At 40.1% G+C, this 19,535-nt stretch overlaps 1 protein-coding gene across 7 annotated transcripts in view; it reads left to right on the forward strand.

Annotated features, from left to right (window-relative positions):
* Positions 1–18,631, forward strand: part of AKAP10 (A-kinase anchoring protein 10) — an 81,660-nt gene extending 63,029 nt beyond the window's left edge. For 3 of the 7 annotated variants that reach the window (XM_044249214.1, XM_044249219.1, XM_044249218.1), the window contains 4 exons: positions 151–233; positions 8,204–8,256; positions 8,869–8,964; positions 16,803–18,631. In XM_044249214.1, the coding sequence (XP_044105149.1) occupies positions 151–233; positions 8,204–8,256; positions 8,869–8,964; positions 16,803–16,808 (238 nt within the window). In that variant the 3' untranslated portion in view covers positions 16,809–18,631. Of the gene's footprint in view, positions 1–150; positions 234–1,098; positions 1,263–8,203; positions 8,257–8,868; positions 8,965–16,802 lie in introns of those variants that run through there. The other 4 variants (XR_006384626.1, XM_044249216.1, XR_006384625.1 and 1 more) reach the window with 3 other exon arrangements.
* The last annotated feature ends 904 nt before the right edge of the window (positions 18,632–19,535 follow it).

The following is a 19,535-nucleotide window of genomic DNA, read 5'->3' on the forward strand; positions in this document are numbered from 1 at the left end:
CTGCCTCTCCATCTACTTGTGATTTCTCTCTGTCAAATAAATACATAAAATCTTAAAAAAATAAAATAAAATAAAATAAAATAAAATTTTTCTTTCCTTAATTTAAAATTAATTGTTAGAAATCACGTTCTTCTTTTTGTACTTATATAGGAAGATGACATTTGGAAGAGTAAGTGACTTGGGGCAATTCATCCGAGAATCTGAGCCTGAACCTGATGTAAAGAAATCAAAAGGTTTGTGGTGTTTTATACTCTGTTAAGCCTTCACTCACATTAGTCATTGACTGTAAGTGAAGGATCATTTAAGATACAAACAGTTTATCTTATGAAATAACTGCCTTATCTCTCACTTGTGTTTATATCACAACTGAGTCCAAGGGCTGTGTGTAGTTGCATCTCCTTGAATGAAAGTTCATGTACTGGGGCGCCTGGGTGGCTCATTGGGTTAAAGCCTCTGCCTTCGGTTCAGGTCATTATCTCAGGGTCCTGGGATCGAGCTGGGCATGGGGCTTTCTGCTCAGCAGGGAGCCTGCTTCCCCCTCCCCCACCCCACCCCCGCTTTCTCTGCCTGCCTCTGTGCCTGCTTGTGATCTCTGTCAAATCAATAAATAAAATCTTAAAAAATTTATATAAAAAGAAAGTTCGTGGGGCACCTGGGTGGCTCAGTGGGTTAAGCCGCTGCCTTCAGTTCATATCTTCATAAAGATAGACAAGAAGCCTTTTCCATGATCCCAGGGTCCTGGGATCGAGTCCCACATCAGGCTCTCTGCTCAGCGGGAAGCCTGCTTTCCCCCCTCTCTCTGCCTGCCTCTCTGCCTACTTTTGATCTGTGTCTGTCAAATAAATAAAATAAAATCTTTAAAAAAAAAAAAAGAAAGAAAGTTCGTGAACTTGCTTCACCATGACAGAAGGCACATCTTTATGAAAGAATATTTGTCACCTTTCTATTTAAGGATGGTGAATACCCAGTCAAGGTTGGACTTAATATTTATTTTGACATCCTTTAGTTCATTAAATTTCCTCTTATTTGCTGAAAGTTATTATAAAATATTTGTGGAAAATATTAATAGGTTGAAATTCAAATCCTTTGTTTAATCAGCAGGAGAGTGCTCAGTCAATTGTTAAACCTGGAAGTCTTTTTTGACAAGAACATTATTTGTGACTGATCTCAACTTCCAAACAATTTGTCTTACACAAGAAGATTTTGGAAACCAGTGTGGATCCATTCACTTGGGATCTAGAAATTTTTCAGTGTGATTGGATTGACAGTATTGTCTTGAGTAAAAGATACTAACTTTTGTAAGAAGAAAATGTTCCAGGAGTGCCTGGGTAGCTCAGTTGGTTAAACGTCTGCCTTTGGCTCAGGTCATGATCTCAGGGTCCTAGCATCAAGCCTCACATTAGGTTCCCTGCTTAGTGGGGACTCTGCTTCTACCTCCCCTGCATTTGTGTGCACACACACTCGCTGCCTCTCTCTTTCTCTCAACTAAATAAATAAAATCTTTAAAAAATTTTTTAAAAAGAAAAAGTATTCTGTTTTGATAGTGTGTTTAAAATTGAGAGCTATTGTTAATCTTCCTATTAAATTTAATAGGACTACATTCCTATTATGTGTATTTTTAATTTTTTTTTAAATAAACTTTATGTGGGCTCAAACTCACTACCCCAAGATCAAGAGTTGCGTGCTCCTCTACTGACCGAGGCAGCCAGGCGCCCCATATTATGTTTAATTTTTGATGCATCTGTTATTTGAATGAATTACACCACTTTATGTTGAGGCGCAGTCTACTTTTGGGTCAGATCTACGTTGACAGAGTAAGCAAAAAATGCAACAATTGTTGAAATAATTTAGACCAGAAAAAGGGCCTGTTACCTGTTTCACCTTTTAGTGTATTTAAATAATTGATTTTATTTCCTATTTTGCCAAAGAAGTCTGAAGTACATGGTCAGGAAAAGTTTAAAGACTGAAAGAAGTCTTCACAGCTCAGTCAGTAAATAATTTTTGAGTGACTCTGTGCACTCATATTCAGGGGGCGGGTTAGAAGATACCGATCCTGCTGTTAAACTCAGAGTCTAGCTGCGTCTTTGGTTAGGTCAAACCTGAGCTGGAGGAAGAGGTTACTGGGCACCTTGAAGCAGAGGGAGTGCTGGACAAGTTCTGCAGGGGACTTGCTGGGAAGGGCTCTGTGCTGTCCTCAGATAGCTTCTGTCAGTGAGGATAATGGCATCTCCAAGATTAAGAGAATTTCTTAGCTCATTCATTTTTTTGAAAAGCTGGTCTTACTCCTCTGACACCTCACGAACAAGTGCTCCTGCTCTGGAGTACGGGTGTTGGGTGCTTCCAGGGATAGATGCATATATACACATACATACAAATCAAGAGGTGTAGTTAGCAGCTAAAGATAAACAAGAAGCTTTTTCCTCCACACTCTATCTCTGCTCATTCTGCTTATTGAGTCTCTTCATATTACGCATTTACTTATTCGTTCTAAAATAGGAATGCGTGCTCTATGCCTCTGTCGTTATAGATTCTGAGAAGCAAAGGAAATCTCCAGCCCTTGTAGAACTCACATTATAGTGGAAGAGACAGTAAACAGATATATACTGTGTGTGTGTACACACATGTATAAACGTAAGAATAATGGGGAGTTCTGTTTTAAAAGTGGTTGTCAAGGGTGCCTGGGTGGCTCATTTGAGCGTCCGACTCTTAATTTTGACATAGGACGTGATCTCAGGGTTGGGAGATTCTCTCTCCCTCCCCCGCCTCCTGCTTATGTTCTCGCTCCCTAGAATAAATAAACACATTAAAATCTTTAAAATAAAAAAATAAAAGGGGTTGTCTGGAGAAGCTCTTGGGTGGCTCATTTAAGCATCTGACTCTTGATCTCAGCTCAGGTCTCGATCTCAGGGTTGTGAGCTCAAGCCCGCATTGGGCTTCACGCTGGGCCTGAAGCCTACTTAAAAAAAGAAAAAGGAAAGAAGGAAGGAAGAAATAAAGAAAATGGTTGTCAGGAAAGGTCTCAATTGAGGAAGTCGCATTTCGAGTAGAGACTTGAGCAAAATGGGGGAGTAAGCCCTGGCAAGACTGCAGGAAGGGGTTCTTGGCAGAAGGACCAAGACAAGCCCTGAAGTGTAAGAGCCCGGCACAATCAGGCAGCAGCAGGACCAGCGCGGTGGAAGGGGGATGAGCTGAGGAGGCGGTAGGCTTCGGACGGTTCTCACAGACCATGGTAGGAAGTTCGAAGTGTTGGAAGTTGGAGAAAGGGCGTCCCAGGATGTGACTCATGTTTTAAAGGTGTGGTTTGGGCAGCTGTTTGGAAAGTAGAATGGAGGGGTTTGAGAGGAGAGGCAGGGAAACAAGGTTCGTGGTCTAAGGAGAGGAGGAGGATGGTGGTCGTGATTTAGGTTGTGGGAGAACCGTCAGATTTGGGTTGTGCTTGAAGGTAGAGGCAGCAGGGTTCTGTATCCACCAGCAAGCTGGTCCATCAAGTTACTCGCATTATTAATGTAATTGAGATGTTCCCACATGAAGTAATTAATAGTAATTTCTGCAGTTTGAGTAAATGCATCCACAGATCCCAGTGCTTCCTTCAGCTGTCCAGACATGTCTTTAAATGTATTTTTGTGGTAAGTAAATGACCTAAAGTAGGAGCCAGCAGGTTCCATTCATTTACTCAGAAGACTGGAGACAGTGCTATGTGCTAAGCATACAAATAAGAACATAAACTTGGAGTTTATTTTAATCTAGCTTAGTCCCTCTTTTGTGACCCTGACTCGGCACAAGCCTGTCATGCTAATTCTGTCAGATGCCCTACCTTCTGGATTTTTCTGGCCGTGCTATTTAGCTCACTCCTTTCTCACCTGTGTTTCTCCTGAGCTGGAATTTGTACCTAAAGTCTTGATTTGAATATGATATTTTTAGAAGAATATATGTAATATATTTCCTGGAAGGATACACAAAGCATGTAACGTAGTGGAAGGATGAGAAGAGGGAGATGCCTTCTTTCTGTTATACCCTTTTCCTCTGCTTTTTGAATTTTCTTACCCTATCTACTTTACTGCTTAATTACCCACCCACCTCTTCTCCCGTTGCTTTGGCTCGCCTCTTTGCTGTGACCTTTGAATATTCCCAGCCTGCCTCTACAACTTTGCCTTGAGCCACTCTCTGCTTCATGGACTAGGATCTAACTAGAATCTCCTTTATTCTTTTTTGAGGTCCCTTCTCTATTAGGGCCTTTCCATTTGCCGTTCTCCCTGCCATGGCTTTCGTGAGCTCTTTCTCATGGCAAGTATTCGCTCTTCAGAGAGGACCTGAGTGGCTCAGTTGTTCAGCATCTGCCTTTGGCTCAGGTCATGATCCCAGGCTCCTGGGATGGAGCCCCACATTGGGCTCCCTGCTCAGCAGGAAGCCTGCTTCTCCCTCTCCCACTGCCCCTGTTTGTGTTTCCTTTCTCACTGTTGTCTCTGTCAAGTACATAAATAAAATCTTAAAAAACAAACAGACCGAGAGGACTTCCCAGGCCACATGATCTCAGCTTATCTGTACCACTAACATACCACTTCTTTATTTTCTTACCAGTGTCTGATACTATCTTAACTCATTTATTTGCCTACTTGTTATACTCTATTTCTCTTCCATGAGTATAATATCACCTGTCTGAGAGCAGGGATTTTGTCTGTCTTATTTAGCACTGTATTCCCTGATTCTAAAATTATACCTACCGCAGATAGGCACTAATTAAATATTTGTTGTTTTAATTATTCTAAAGGAATTTCTTCAGAGATTATCTAGGTGGTAAGATTATGGATCATATTTTTTTAATTTAAGAAAAGTATTGTTTTTTAAACCAACACACTCAGTTTTCTTTTTTTTTTTTTTAAGATTTTATTTTATTTATTTGAGAGAGAGAGACAGTGAGAGAGAGAATGAGCGAGGAGAAGGTCAGAGAGCGAAGCAGACTCCCCATGGAGCTGGGAGCCTGATGTGGGACTCGATCCCGGGACTCCAGGATCACGCCCTGAGCCGGAGGCAGTCGTTTAACCAACTGCGCCACCCAGGCGTCCCCACTCAGTTTTCTTTTCCAGATTACTTTATTATTCTGAGGATACTGATAGAACCCTACTCCCAAGCATTCTCAGACCCCAAGTAATGGAGATTCCTTAGCGGTGCATACTACCTCCTTATTTTGCAAATGAAGCAGTTGAGGATCCAGGAAATTATAACCTGTAGGAATCACAGAGCAGATTAACAGCAATCTAGGGGCTTTGGCTCAGAATACTGTTGTGACAGTTCAGCTCGGCTTCCTCTCCTTCCTTCCTGAGGATAGCTGCAAGAATGGTCATCATTTACTACACTATAGTTTCAGTTTGGTTTTTTATATACTGATAAGAACACAGAGGAAAGAATTGAGCTTTGAGTATCTCAGAGGCTTCTGAAAGTATGGGAACTTGCTTTCAGGGCAAGCGAAGTAATTCTGAAAGTTACATTCAGGGGTGCCTGGGTGACTCGGTCAAGCGTCCAGCTTTGATTTCGGCTCAGGTCATGATCTCAGGGTCATGGGATAAAGCCCTGGGTCCGGGGGCGCCTGGGTGGCTCAGTGGGTTAAGCCGCTGCCTTCGGCTCAGGTCATGATCTCAGGGTCCTGGGATCGAGTCCCTCATCGGGCTCTCTGCTCGGCAGGGAGCCTGCTTCCCTCTCTCTCTCTCTGCCTGCCTCTCCATCTACTTGTGATTTCTCTCTGTCAAATAAATAAATAAAATCTTTAAAAAAAAAAAAAAAAAGCCCTGGGGTCGTCTCCACGCTCAGTGGGGAATCTTCTAGAGATTCTTTCTCTCCCTCTCCACAGGCCCCCACCCAACCACCAACCCCCTACTATTGTGCACGGTGCACACATGCGCTCACTCTCTAAAATAAATCTTTTTAAAAAGTTGCTTTCAAATCCTCTTGGAGAAAGTATAACAAGGAGTTGTAAAAGATGTTGTGAATACGTATAGTGGCTAGTCCTAGTGCCTGGGTGCAGTGGTGGGCGATGAAACAGTACTTACGTTGTGAAAGCCCTGGTGTTTCAGAGTAAGAAGCCTGGGTTCCTGTCATGTAAGCTTCAGGAATTCTTTCTTTCTTTCTTTTTTTTAAAGATTATTTATTTATTTATTTCAGACAGAGAATGTGCAAGTAAGAGCATGGAGAGAGGGAGAGCTGGAGGCAGAGGGGGAGAGGGAGAAGCAGGCTACTGCGGAGCAGGGAGCCCACATGGGGCTTAGTCCCAGGACCCTGGGATCATGACCTGAGCCAAAGAAAGGTGCTTAACCTGACTGAGCCACCCAGGTGCCCTTTGATTTTATTTTTAAGTAATCTCTGCACCCAGCATGGGCTCCTGGAGATCAGGAGTCACACACTCCACCAACTGAGCCGGCCAGGTGCCCCCCACCCCACCTCGCTTTAGCAAGAGTACCAACTAGATGCATTTTTCTGGCAGTGGTAGAGGAATGAATTGATATCAGAGAGACCAGTCAGGTAGTAGGATTAGCTAGTAATGTAGATAGAAGAGGATTTGAAGGTAGGTAGTGGTAGCAGGAATTTGAAAGGTCAGATTTCTAAGTCTTCCAAAGGGAAATTCAAGAGACTGCATTCAGGGTGGAATTTGGGGACAGATTCATATAGAGAGTAAATGAGAAAGTTGGATTGAGTTTTTTAATATGGGTTCTCTGGGTGAAAATTTATGGTGTGAATTTTTTTTTTTAATACTTATTTATTTGACAGAGAGAGAGAGAGAGAGATCACAGGCAGAGAGAGGGGGGAAGCAGGCTCCCTGCTGAGCAGAGAGCCCTATTCCAGGCTCAATCCCAGGACCCTGAGATCATGACCTGAGCCAAAGGCAGAGGCTTAACCCACTGAGCCACCCAGGTGCCCCTATGGTGTGAATTTTTAATAAAGGATTAAATTAATGTCTGAGAGAAGATATAAGAAAAAGAGTAGGTAGGAAACAGACACTCAGTTTGGAGCACATAAGTTTGAGACACCTTAGGACAATATGTAAGTACGAATTTAACACCCAAGAACAGGTTTTTTTATTATTTGTGTTTTGAAGGAAGTCAAAGTCAAAAGAGGTGATGAGCTATCCCAGAGAACATATGGTGAAGGAGAAAAGAAGGCTGGGGATGGGGTCCTGGAGAAGTTCTATATTAAAGGAGGACAGAAGATACAGAAAGGAGTCAAATATGTGGGTATTTGGGAGGGAAAAAAAAGGAGAGCGAGCATTAAGCAAGTAGGAGAATGTCAGCAGTGTGACTCTTTGGATGAGTCCATAGAGGGAGCAGCAACTGGGCAATTCAACAGCCATTTGCAGCTGTAGGCAGAACGTGTAATATTGTGGCCCTTGTTGGCCATAAAGTTTAACTAGACCAGTATTCAGACTTTCAGCTAATACTGAAAATTATTAAGGGTTTATACTTTTCATGAATGCTGTTTTTTGTTCTAATCCAGTTATTGAAATAATCAGGACCTTGCCTAAGAAACAATCCACCAGCATTTGATTGAAAGCAGAGTTAGGTCAGGAGCCTATTTGTGGTAATGAAAGGATAAGCTATGTATTTAATTCATGGAAAAAGTGGCTAGCCTATGTTTTTATAATTCCTCAGACCTGAGTACAGATGTGGGTAGGCTCTTATGTATCTCCTGGGAGACTGAGGTGTGCCATGGCTCAGACACAGCATGGCTGGTTAAAGCTCTGTTCTTACACAGCTAATTTATACAAACCAGAGATAAAGCATGTAATAACGTAATCTCTACTGGAAGCCCTTTTGTATAGGAGCTGGTCTGAACAGTTTGAATATATAGCAAGTGGACTGATATCTCCTGATGTATCGCTGGATTCTTATCTAAGACCAAATCCTGGCCACAGTTTTCTTCTGCTTGCTTAAGGTTTGCTGAAAATCTAACACTAGAGGATAGAAGAGAATAGAAGAAAGAAAAGTCCAGAATTCTGAAATAGCCTTTCAGAAGTCTTTTGAACCATGGTTTTTGCAAGTTAAATACTTATTAATGGAGATAATCAATTTTAATTAATGGTAATATTCCTTAACGCTTTAGACAAGAATGTGCAAAAAAAGAATATCCATTTCTGGAAGTAGCTTTTGAATAAGAGCACTTTTTAAATATAAAATTATGCATGAAATCTACACTCAGTTTTGTTTTCATTTATTAGGATCCATGTTCTCACAAGCTATGAAGAAATGGGTGCAAGGAAATACTGACGAGGTAAATTCTACTTTTCATGTAAAGAAATTCCTGTCTAAGTAAGGTTTCAAGTTTTCTCTTTCTTTAGTTCCCATGTTCAAGTGTCATGGCGCATTGCTCCAGGCGGACCAAGAAGGGGTGGCCCTTGTTAGCATCTAACAGTAGCCTCACGGGGGGGCAGTGCAGGATCTTTAGTTCAGAGATTCTGGCCACTGAAAAATATCCGCGCCTTCAAGTTTGCATCAGTAGAATCAAAAAGCTCAACTTTTTCCTTCTTCACTGTCAGTTTTCAGAAAAGGATTGCTCTTTGACTAGTTAGTACATTGAGAGGTGTGAGTGGAAAAAGAAAAATTTTTGCTCTGATCATCTAATGTGAAAATAGTCAGGATGTTGGGTACCCAGTACCTAGAAGTAGGTACTAGGCCCTAGAAGACAGCGCGTGAACAGCACGTTAATGTAGCATGGCCAGAGGGTGGTGCAGGTCCATTCATACTTGGAATGTGCTGCTTATCCACGGGGTAGACATGATATGCGTAGATAGTTGTGTTAGAGCACTAATAATGTAAGTCTTGATTTTTCTAATAATAACCATTATCAACAGTTTGAGTCATTGGGTTTTTGTTTTGTTTTTAGGCCCAAGAAGAACTAGCTTGGAAGATTGCTAAAATGATAGTCAGTGATGTTATGCAACAGGCACAGTATGATCAACCTTTAGAGAAGTCTACAAAGGTAAGGATGACTTGTGTTCTGATCCAGCCTGTATAAAACTGAAAAGAATTAGATTCTAGATACATAAAAAAGACATAAGGCAGATTCTTTTGCCTTTGAAAAATTAGATTCTAGATACATAAAAAAGACATAAGGCAGATTCTTTGCCTTTAGAAACTGCCCTGTCATCATGAACAACTAGGAAACTAACAAACTAAATGAATCAGCTGTTTCCAGATCCTGGACAATAGGCAGAAGAGGTCTGTAATCCTTGAAAGAAGGGTAACATTGACACAATCCCTAGCTCACTGCCCAGAAGCAGTTTCCAAAGTACAGGGAGGGGGAGTCTACCAAAGTTCATAGTGTTGCTGAATTGAAGAGTCAGAAATCAAAGTTTGGATAGCCCAGGGTGGCTAGAAGTCATAGAGCACGTTACTAGAAAAGGAGCTTCACAGAAAGAAAACTCCAAAGTTTATCTCTTTCTGAGAGGTCCCTTGAAGTCCTTGGCCAAATACTGATCTATACATGTGTTGGGGGAAAATGCCCATTGGGAGGGAAACAAACTACCAGAAATTAGTAGGCTGAGCAATTCCTGAAACATGGGGTTAGGAATAGGTCACATCCTTACTGACTGGTGTGGATAGATCTCATAATGTACAAGACATTGAGTAGTGTCCTCAGAAACATCCCTTAATACTAGAGCTAAATTAGCCCTAGAATAAAACATTTAACCAAGCCTAAAAGCAACTTTGGAAAGGATCAAAACAAAGGCCAATCCTTTAAAGGAACACAGTAAAGTTCAGCACTCAACAGTGTAAAAATAACAGTGTCTGCCACCCACTGCATTACTGGGTATGCAAGGAAGGAGAAAAACTTGACCCACAATCGGGAGAAAACACAATCTGTAGAAACCACACCCTAAAAAAAAAAATACTGAGTACAAAAGAACTCAAGAAAAGGGGGAAAAGAGAAGAAAGACTCTAGTGGGACAAATGAAAGACAAATAGCAAGATAGCAGGTTTAAATGAAATAATATGAATTGCCATGTTAAATGCAAATGATCTAAATAGTCTAGTTAAAACATTATCTGATTAGAAAGTGGCAGAACCTACTTAGATGCTATCTGTAAGAAGCCGACTTTAAATATAAATATAAATATAAAGGCTAAAAGTAAAAGAATGGGAAAGATGTACCATGCAGACATTATCCAAAGTAATTTGGACTGTGGCACCTGGGTGGCTCAGGGGGTTATGCCTCTATCTTCAGCTCAGGTCATGATCTCAGGGTCCTGGGATGGAGCCCCACATCGGGCTCTCTGCTCAGTGGGGAGCCTGCTTCCCTCTCTCTCTCTCTGCCTGCCTCTCTGCCTACTTGTGATCTCTCTGTCAAATAAATAAATAAACTCTTTAAAAAAAAAGTAATTTGGACTGCATGTATTACTACAAGTCAGAGTAAACTTCAAATCAAGGAATATTATCAGGCAAAAAGAAAGACATTTTATATGATACAAAGATTAGTTCATCAAAAAGACATCAAGAATCCTAAATGTTATGCATTTAATAATAGATTGAAAACACACAAAGCAAAAACTGCTAGAACTACCAGGAAAATACACAAATCCATAGTGGATAATGTCTCAGTAATGAATAGAACAGCACCGTCAACCAGCTTGACTCAAGGGACATGTATAGACTGTGCATTCGGCAGATACTCTTTTGGCTTGCAAATACAACATTTATCAAGATATACTATATTCTGGGCCATAAAACAATTTTCAGGAAATTATAAGGATTGAAATATACAGTCTGTTTTCTTACCACAAAGGAATTACACAAGAAGTCAGTTACAGGAGGATATGTGGGAAATCCCCCAAGTATTTGGAAATTAAATAGCATACTTCTTAGTCTTCCATTGGTCAAAGAAGAAATCAAAATAGAAGTTAGAAAATATTTTGGACTGAATTAAAATGAAAACAGCAGTATCTGTAGAACTCTGCTAAAGCAGTCCTTAGAAGGAAATTTATAGCATTAAATGTTTATATTAGACAAAAAAAAAGTTTTCAATCTTCTGTCTTAAACTAGGGAATGAGTAAATTAAACCCAAAGAAGGAAATAGTGAAGATAAAAGTGAATATGGGGCGTACTTGGGTGACTTAGTTAAGCATCCGAATCTTTTTTTTTTTTTTTTTTTAAGATTTTTTATTTCTTTGACAGAGAGACACAGTGAGAGAGGGAACACAAGCATGGGGAGTGGGAGAGGGAGCAGGGAGCCTAATGCAGGGCTCAAACCCAGGACTCTGGGATATGACCTGAGCCGAAGGCAGGTGCTTAACAACTGAGCCATCCAGGCGCCCCAAGCATCTGACTCTTGATCTCAGTTCAGGATCCTCAGGGTCATGAGTTCAAGCCCCATGTTGGGCTTTAAAAAAAAAAAAAAAAAGAATATCAGTTACATAGATAATAGAGAAAAATCAAAAGCTGGCTCTTTAAAAAGACCAGTTACATTCATAAACCTCTACCAAGACTGGGGTGGGGAGGGAGAAGAGATTAGATAGAAATTACCAATACCAGGATTGAAAAAGGGGACATCACTACAGATCCTAAATTTACTAGAATGGTAATAGTAGAATCTTATGAATGACTTTATGCTAATAAATTCAACAGCCTGAATGAGATGGAGAAATTTCTTGAAATACATAAATTACCAAAGCTCACTCAAGAAGAAATAGGTAGCCTGAATAATACTGTGTCTGCTAAATTGAATTTGAGGAATTACTATCCAAAATATATACAGACTTGAATAGAAAAAAAGATTTTGAATTTAAAAATGGGCAAAAGACCCAGAAAGACCTTTTTCCAAAGACCTACAAATGGCCAAAAGGTACATGAAAAGGTGCTTGATATCACAAATCATTAGTGACGTACAAATTATAACCACAGTAAACTATCATTTCATACCTTTTAGGATAACTGTTACCAAAAAGATAAGCAATAACAAGTGTCGACAAGGATGTAAGAAAAAGGAACCCTTGTTCAGTGTTGGTGGGAATGGAAATTGGTACAAGCACCTTGGAAAATAGTATGAGGAGTCCTCAAAGAATTAATAATAGAACTACCGTATAGATCCAGCAGTCCTACTCTGGGTATATATTTGAAGAAAGTGAAATTATTACCTCAGAAAGATACCTGTACCCCCTGTTTATGTTGACTGCATAATTTATAATAGCCAGGTGTTACATAGAAATAACACAAGTGGCACTGACCGTTGAATGCACCAAGAAAATTTACCCATTAAAAAAAAATGAAATCCTGACGTTTGTGACAATATGGATGGACCTTGAGGACATTATGCCTAGTGAGATAAGTCAGACATAGACAAATACTGTATGATTTCTCTTGCATGTGGAATCCAAAAAAGCTGATCTCGTAGAAACAGAGTAAAATAGTAGTTACCAGGGACTGGGGGTTAGGAGAAATGAAGAGATGTTGGTCAGAGGATACAAACTTCCAGTTAGAAAATGGATTAGTTCTGGAGATCTAATGCATAGCGTGGGGACTCTAGTTAGTATTGTATTATATCCTTGGAAGTTGCTAATGCAATCGATCTTAAGTATTCTTAGTATTTTTTAAAAAGGTATTTATGTGAGGTGAAGGATGTATTAATCTTATTGTGGTAATATTTCACAAAATATATATTTATCTGATTATCACATTGTACACCTTAAACTTACATGGTATTATGTCAGTCATAACAACGAAATTGGGGGGTGGGAGAGAGAACATCAGGTTCCTTCCCACAAAGAAAGCTCCAGGCCTAGATGGAATTTAAAGAAGAAATAATACTGATTCTAGACAAAGTTCTAGGAAATTGAAGAAGAGGTAATATTTTCCAACACACTGTATGAAGCTAGCATTACCTTAACACCAAAGATAATACAAGAAAAGAAAACTACAAGCTAGTGTCTCTCTCGAACATACATATAAAATCCTTAGCAAAAATACAAGAAGGGGTGCCTAGGTGGTTCAGCTGGCTGTATCTTACTCTTGGTTTTGGCCCAGAATCATGAGATTGAGCCCTGCATCAGACTGCACACTTAGCAGGGAGGCTGCTTGAGATCTCTCCCGCTAGTGCTCTCAAATTAGTAAGTAAACAAATACAAGGAACCCAGTCATCAATATATAAAAAGGATAATACATCATAACAAGTGGGGTGTACCCCAGGAGAGCAGGTTTGCTTTGATAGTTGAAAATCAGTTGCTGGGATGCCTGGGTGGCTCAGTTGGCTAAGCATCTTGACTTCAGCTCAGGTCGTGATCTCAGTGTCCTAGAATCAAGCCCCACATTGAGCACTGCACTTAGCATGGACTCTGCTTGTCCCTCTCTCTGTCCCTCCCTCAACCGACTCATGCTCACTTTCTCTTTCTCTTTCTCTCTCCAGAATAAATAAATAAAATCTTTTTTTTAAAGGAAAAAATTGGAGTTATTCATCATAAAAAGAAAAACCTATGATCATCTCAGTAGATGAAAAAAAAGAATTTGACAGAATTCAACCACTAGCGATAAAACTCTCAGGAAACTAGGAACAGAATAGAAGAACCCCGTTAACCTGATAAAACTCACAGCTAAAATCACGTGTAATGGGGAAAGACTGCATAATTCTAGGAAGGAGGCAAGGACACTTTCACTGGAAGTCCTAGCCAGTGCAAAAAGGCAAAAAAGAAAAGGCCTGTAAATTGTAATGGAAGGAGTAAAACTGGTTTTCTTTGCAGAAGACCTTATCATTTATGTAGACATTCCTAAGGTTGCTTTATCCAGTATGGTTGTGACTAGCCATGTATGCACAGTACAGAACATTTCTGTTGTCACAGAAAGGTCTTTTGGACAGTAGTATTTTAAGGAGTCTATTAAAAAAAAAAGGGTTAGGACTAAGTTTAGCAATGCTAAATATTATAAGGTTAATATATAAAAATGAAGTACATTTCTATATAGCAGCAATTAACAGTCAGAAATTGAAATTTAAAAAAGGTTACAATCTACAGTAGCATCCTAAAACATAAAATTCTAAGAATATATTTACCAAAATGTCTGTAAGGTTTATACGATATAAACTGTAACTGAGCAGAATTAAAGATTTAAATAAATCAAGAGACGCAAATGTTGTTAATGTTAAGGTGCTGGTTTTCACCAGGATGATGGTGGTGGTGATGATGTTTGAGGTGTATAGCTGACTTACATTGTGTTAGTTTCGGGTCTACAACATAGGGATTTGATATTTATGTACGTTGCAAAATGATCTCAAATTTTTTTTCTTGTGATGAGAACTTTTAAGATTACTTTCCTAGCAACTTTCAAATATGTTATACAGTATTGACTCTCCATGCTGTACAAGATATCCAAGATTCAGTACAATCACAATAAAAATTCCTGCAGGGTGTTTTGTAGAAGTTGACCAGTTGACAAGATGATTATAAAACATAACTGGAAGATTTAAAGAAACTAGAATGACAGACATATAGGGTGGGGGGGCAGAGAAAAGTGAAAGACTAACAGTACGTGGACACATTTACTATTAAGCTGCACAATCAGGGCAGAGTGATATCAGCACAAGGGTAGACACAGAGAATACAGAAGTAGACCCAAATATATAGAGTCAGTTGATTTTTGACATACATGCCAAGGTAGTTCAGTGATAAAAAGCTAGTCTTTTCTTATTTACGGTACTAGGACATCAAGATATATGTATAGGAGGAAAATGAACCTTCTTCCTCATAGCACACGAGAATCCACTCAAAATGGATCATAGACCTAAATGTCAGAGCTAAAAACTAAAATCCATGGTTTGGGATTAGGCAGAGATTTCTTAGACATACGAAACATGAGCTATAAAGGAGAAAAATCGATAAATTGATCTTTATCCAAAGTAGAGACCTGTGCTTGTCCAAAGACCCTGTAAAGAAAATGAAAAGGCAAATTACAGACTGGGAGATGATATTTGCAGAACAACTTTTCTGAGAAAGGGGTTGTATTCAGAATATCCACAAGCTAATATTCTGTTTCTCTACAGCTTCACCAGCTGGTTCTAGTTGGGTGTGTGAGAGCCATGCAAGTGACCTTCAGAAAGTTGAGGGCTGCCGTGTAGCATACCCTGCCTCCCTCCCCACCCCCTCCGACACCCAGTCCTCTCTTCAAGCCAGACATTGCCAGTTTCTTCAATTTTTCTTTATCTAACTGGAGTTGATTCACAGAGACTTAAGCCAATAGGAGAATTTCTGTTACTATTCCTTATGAAGGCAGGAAACTACTACTCTGTTACTTACATTAGCAGAAATTGGGAATCAGAATTAAGTATGTTCAGATGACATCCCATGGAACCCACAGTGGTTCTGAGGGCTTGTGTTTTGACTGAGGCCCGGCAGACCCCTTTCTCTGCCTCTGTTTGCTCAGAGAACTGTCCTTACCAGAGCTTGATTTGATTTTGAACTTTGCACTGAGCTGATTCACACCAACTTTCTGTTCACTTTTGCAGATTCTACCCTCGTTTCTGTTTAAGGGTGATAATTTTTATCTATATTTATCTTCACTGGCTCAGGCAAACCTAAAATAGCAAAGAGCAAGATCAAGGTGTATGAAGTTGTGATTCCCCATTATCTTTGAGGATGAAATGTTTAACAATACGAAAAATGTCCTTTTAGGCTCCATTTTAGAAAATAGATATTTAAAATGAAGTCTTTTTATTTGAGTTGTATGTTCAGATTTTATTATCATGTGCTTTTTATTTTTAGGATATACAGATACATTTTGCTGTATTTTGGTTTTTGAAGCTTGCTAGCCTTTCTCTTTGGCTGGCTAAGATACCTATCCTGCCTGTCCTTAGGGATCTGCGGTGTGTTGGTATGGAAGAAGTGCTGGGCTAAACAGAACTTGTTTGTTCCACTTTTAATGAACATATGTGACCTTTTGCAAGTTATTTTCCTTTTCCAAGTCTTAGTTCCTCATCAGTAGATGAGAGAAATTGAACAAGACAGTCTCATAAGGTCTCGTTCTGAGTCTCATTCCATGATTTTATGAAAGTAAGACATCCTACTTCCATGAAAGATTACCCAGCCTCTCTAGCCCATGTTGAAGCCTCTCTTTGAATGTTTACTTTACGCTGGTCACTTAGGCATTTAATATAAACTACCTCACAGCATTTCTGAATTGTTGCATGTGTATATGTCCCAAGGACCTTGTCTTCTGGGATGTTTTTTTCCTCCCCAGTGCTGTGAGTAAAGGGGTCTCCACCTCAGGAACCTGGTGGGGAGAAATCAGAGGGTTTTTTTTTTCTTTCCAAAGGTATTGGAGTATTTAATATTATGGCTCTCCTGATATTGTGATATGAGATATCAGGATATTTCCTGATATTATGGCTATCCTGATATTATGGATCTCCTGATCTCCCACTCCCCTGTGGATTGTCATTTAAGTCATTTGGGGTTTTTCCCTGTTACAAACAGTACTTCAGTGAATGTGTGTGCATGCTCTTATGAGCATGGTGCACGGTTAATTCCTAGAAGGCAAATTACTCTGTCAAAGACTAGATGTTTCGTTCTACTATCTATTGCCAAAAGGGAAAGATAAAAGCGGACCTAGGTGCCAGTCCTTGTTATCTTAGGGTGAACTGCTTGACCTTTTTAAGCTTCCCTTCATTCATATGTAAATGAAATAGTTACAGCATTTTCCCTCAAGATTATAGTCAGATCCTCACTGTCAAAAGCACTAGTATGTAGTAAACACTAAGTGCTGGTTAACCTTAATCTGTCATGATAATATGTCCCTGGTTATAAAAATGCACCTTAACCTTTTTCTTTTCCCTTTTTTCAGCTATGACTCAAGACCTGAGAGAAAGGAAATCTGCTTTTGAAAAATAAGAGAACTTTTTTGCTCTGGTTGGATTCTTCAACACAGCCAATGAAAACAAAGCACTGTATTTCTTTTCAATGATATACCACTGTTGTTCCCAAGAAAGACTGGCAGACAATCCTAGACTTCCATCCTAAGCAGAGTGACATGTAGACATATTTGCTGCACATGATGTTCACACAGTGAAAGTCATAAAGAGACAAAGTGGTATTGTTTACATTACTAGAAAATTAATAGCTTTCCAATGGCAATAACCCATTTATGAACGAGTTTTAGTCCACTGGAATAGACAGGGACCACATACTGTGGGAGGCAGATAAGCGTAGAGCTGATACGTGATTGACACACATTCTGTAGCCGTGACCCATCCCTACAAGTATCCTAAAGCAGGTGCCGGAAGTGCTTTGCTTTGGCCTGAGCAGACAGGTGAGTCATCCCCTCCGAGAGCCAGGCAGCTCAGAGTGGCAGTGTGGTGCTAGCGGATTGTTTTCCTCCAGCAGACCCGGGTGAGGGCTCCTTGGCCGTCTTCCTTCACAGAGGCATTAATTTGGAAGGAGGCTAGCTGACTGGTCGAGTCTTGGTGACATTGTCCTTCCCTTGGGTGACAGTGTGCAATTTTCCATTTTAATTGCTCCTCAGATGCGGTGTACTGCAAACCAGTCTCCCCTGCTAACAAAAAGATGAGCCTCCTTTACTTTGAGCACGAAGACTTGCTCTTCTAGAATACTCTGCTCCAAGTTACTTAGCTTTCCCTTCAGAATACATAAGGAAAAGGAGCAGGAGTAACAATCACTCCAGTTTCCCCCTGTGATACCTTGGACAAAATGTTTATTCCCAGATTGTATGGGTTTTGTTTTGTTTTGTTCTTTTTTCTTTTTCTTTTTCTTTTTTTTTAAAGATTGGCAAGCAAGGTTTAGGGGGTGGGGCAAGAAAAGCACTTGACCTTGGCTGCCTCCCCTTTTTGCTGTGAGCTGGGAAGTGTGCACGTGGTGGCCTTTTCTCTTTCTGTCTCTAGGAGAGCAGGAGACTCCCTCACTGCACTTCCCTTGGTCAGCTACTGGGTGTGGGGCTCGCTGCCATTAGCAGGGCCGCCCCACTGGCGAGCACACTCCACGGGCCTGCGGTGCCCACGCCTCCTCACCATGCGTGACTGAGGAGGACGAACGTTCTCTTAGGTGTTACTGCTTTTGCTCAGACTTTGCAAAAAAAAAAAAAAAAAAAGGAAAAAAAGAAATTATATATATATATAAGTATATAATTATTAATCACCTCTGTCCTTGAGAAAGTCTTGAATGAATAGAGAATTTATTCCATTGCAATATTTGATTGTATAGAGGCACACTGTTTCATCAACAGAAGAAGCGAAAAGGCTGTGTATAAGTTTTTGGTACTATGTACCACCTCTGTTATTCTTCTAAAGCAAAGTATTCATGTACTTAAACCATATTCTATTTAATTGTGTTTGATTTGAAAATATATATATATATGAATTATATTTAAAATTGTGTCAACTTTCTGCTTTCAGGGCATTTATGGCTCTTCTACTGAAATGTGTTGATTCTTCGAAATATTTCCATTTGCTCTACAAAAACCCAGACATGAGCCACTCCTGGACTTAATCTTGTGTTTGGAGTGTACTGCATAGACTCTGAGGTTTTATTAGGTGTATTTGCTGTGATTAACTTATTTTGTTACTTTAACAAAATATTTCCATTCTTTCACTTTGCTTCAACCTTTAAGTAACAGAAAAGCAATATAAAGGTCATAGAATAAAATGTGGTTTTGGGTGACTCTTGCTGCCTCTGCATGTTTTGGAATAACAATTTCTCTAAGACACTAGGCTATTGAAGCTTGTGCTTTCAGTTACTATATAGTAATTTCTTCGTATACATTTTGTGCTTCTGAGCTAGAGATGGTCTGTTGTGATAAGGTTCTTAAAAGAGGAGAATAGCAAGTTGGAGACTTCATTACCTTCTTCTGCCCCACCTGCTGTGGGACACAGAGCAGATTGTGGCCTGAAGTTATTAGCCAGATTTAATATTTGATCAGAAGTAGATCTTTGTACTTAAGTTAAAATTGGAATTGGATTCAGTGTGACCTTGAGCACCACTGTGTTCCAGGCTCTGTGCAGTGCACCCACAAAATACGATGCCTCGGCAGGATTTTCATAGGCTCAAGGAATCTGTTAACATCCATCTTTATCGTGTTGCTGACACCAACCCAGATTGTTAGAACAGATGTTAGTGCAGAAGCGGTACCTTTGTAACTTGCCATGTCTTCATCTCTCCTGTAAGATTTGACGAAAGTAAAAAGCAAACATTAACCAAGTCCAGCAAAGAGCAATAAAAACAGGGAGCAACTTTTTGTAACATTTCCATCTTGGGTTTCAGTTTTCAGTAGAGCTTCATGAAATGTTAGTAGTGTTCGTGCCTGGAACTGGTCAGCAGGAACTTGGAGAGGAAGGTATCATAGGCATCGTAGGCAGTTACAGACTGTATTGTTTTAAGTACCAGCAGCTAAGCCCCTGCCGAAGCAGCAGACCTCTCTCTCTCTGCTGACACTGTTTGGGGGCGCCTGCCTGACTGAGGCTGCCACTGCCCTCATTCCCTACGGGAAAGGGGACCATGTCTATACCCAGGGACATTTCCCTTCCCTCTCCCTCCCCGCCCCCCCTCCCACCAGTTGATGAGACCA

This window comes from Neovison vison, chromosome 5 (genome assembly GCF_020171115.1).
Source record: "Neovison vison isolate M4711 chromosome 5, ASM_NN_V1, whole genome shotgun sequence".
NCBI lineage: Eukaryota > Metazoa > Chordata > Mammalia > Carnivora > Mustelidae > Neogale > Neogale vison.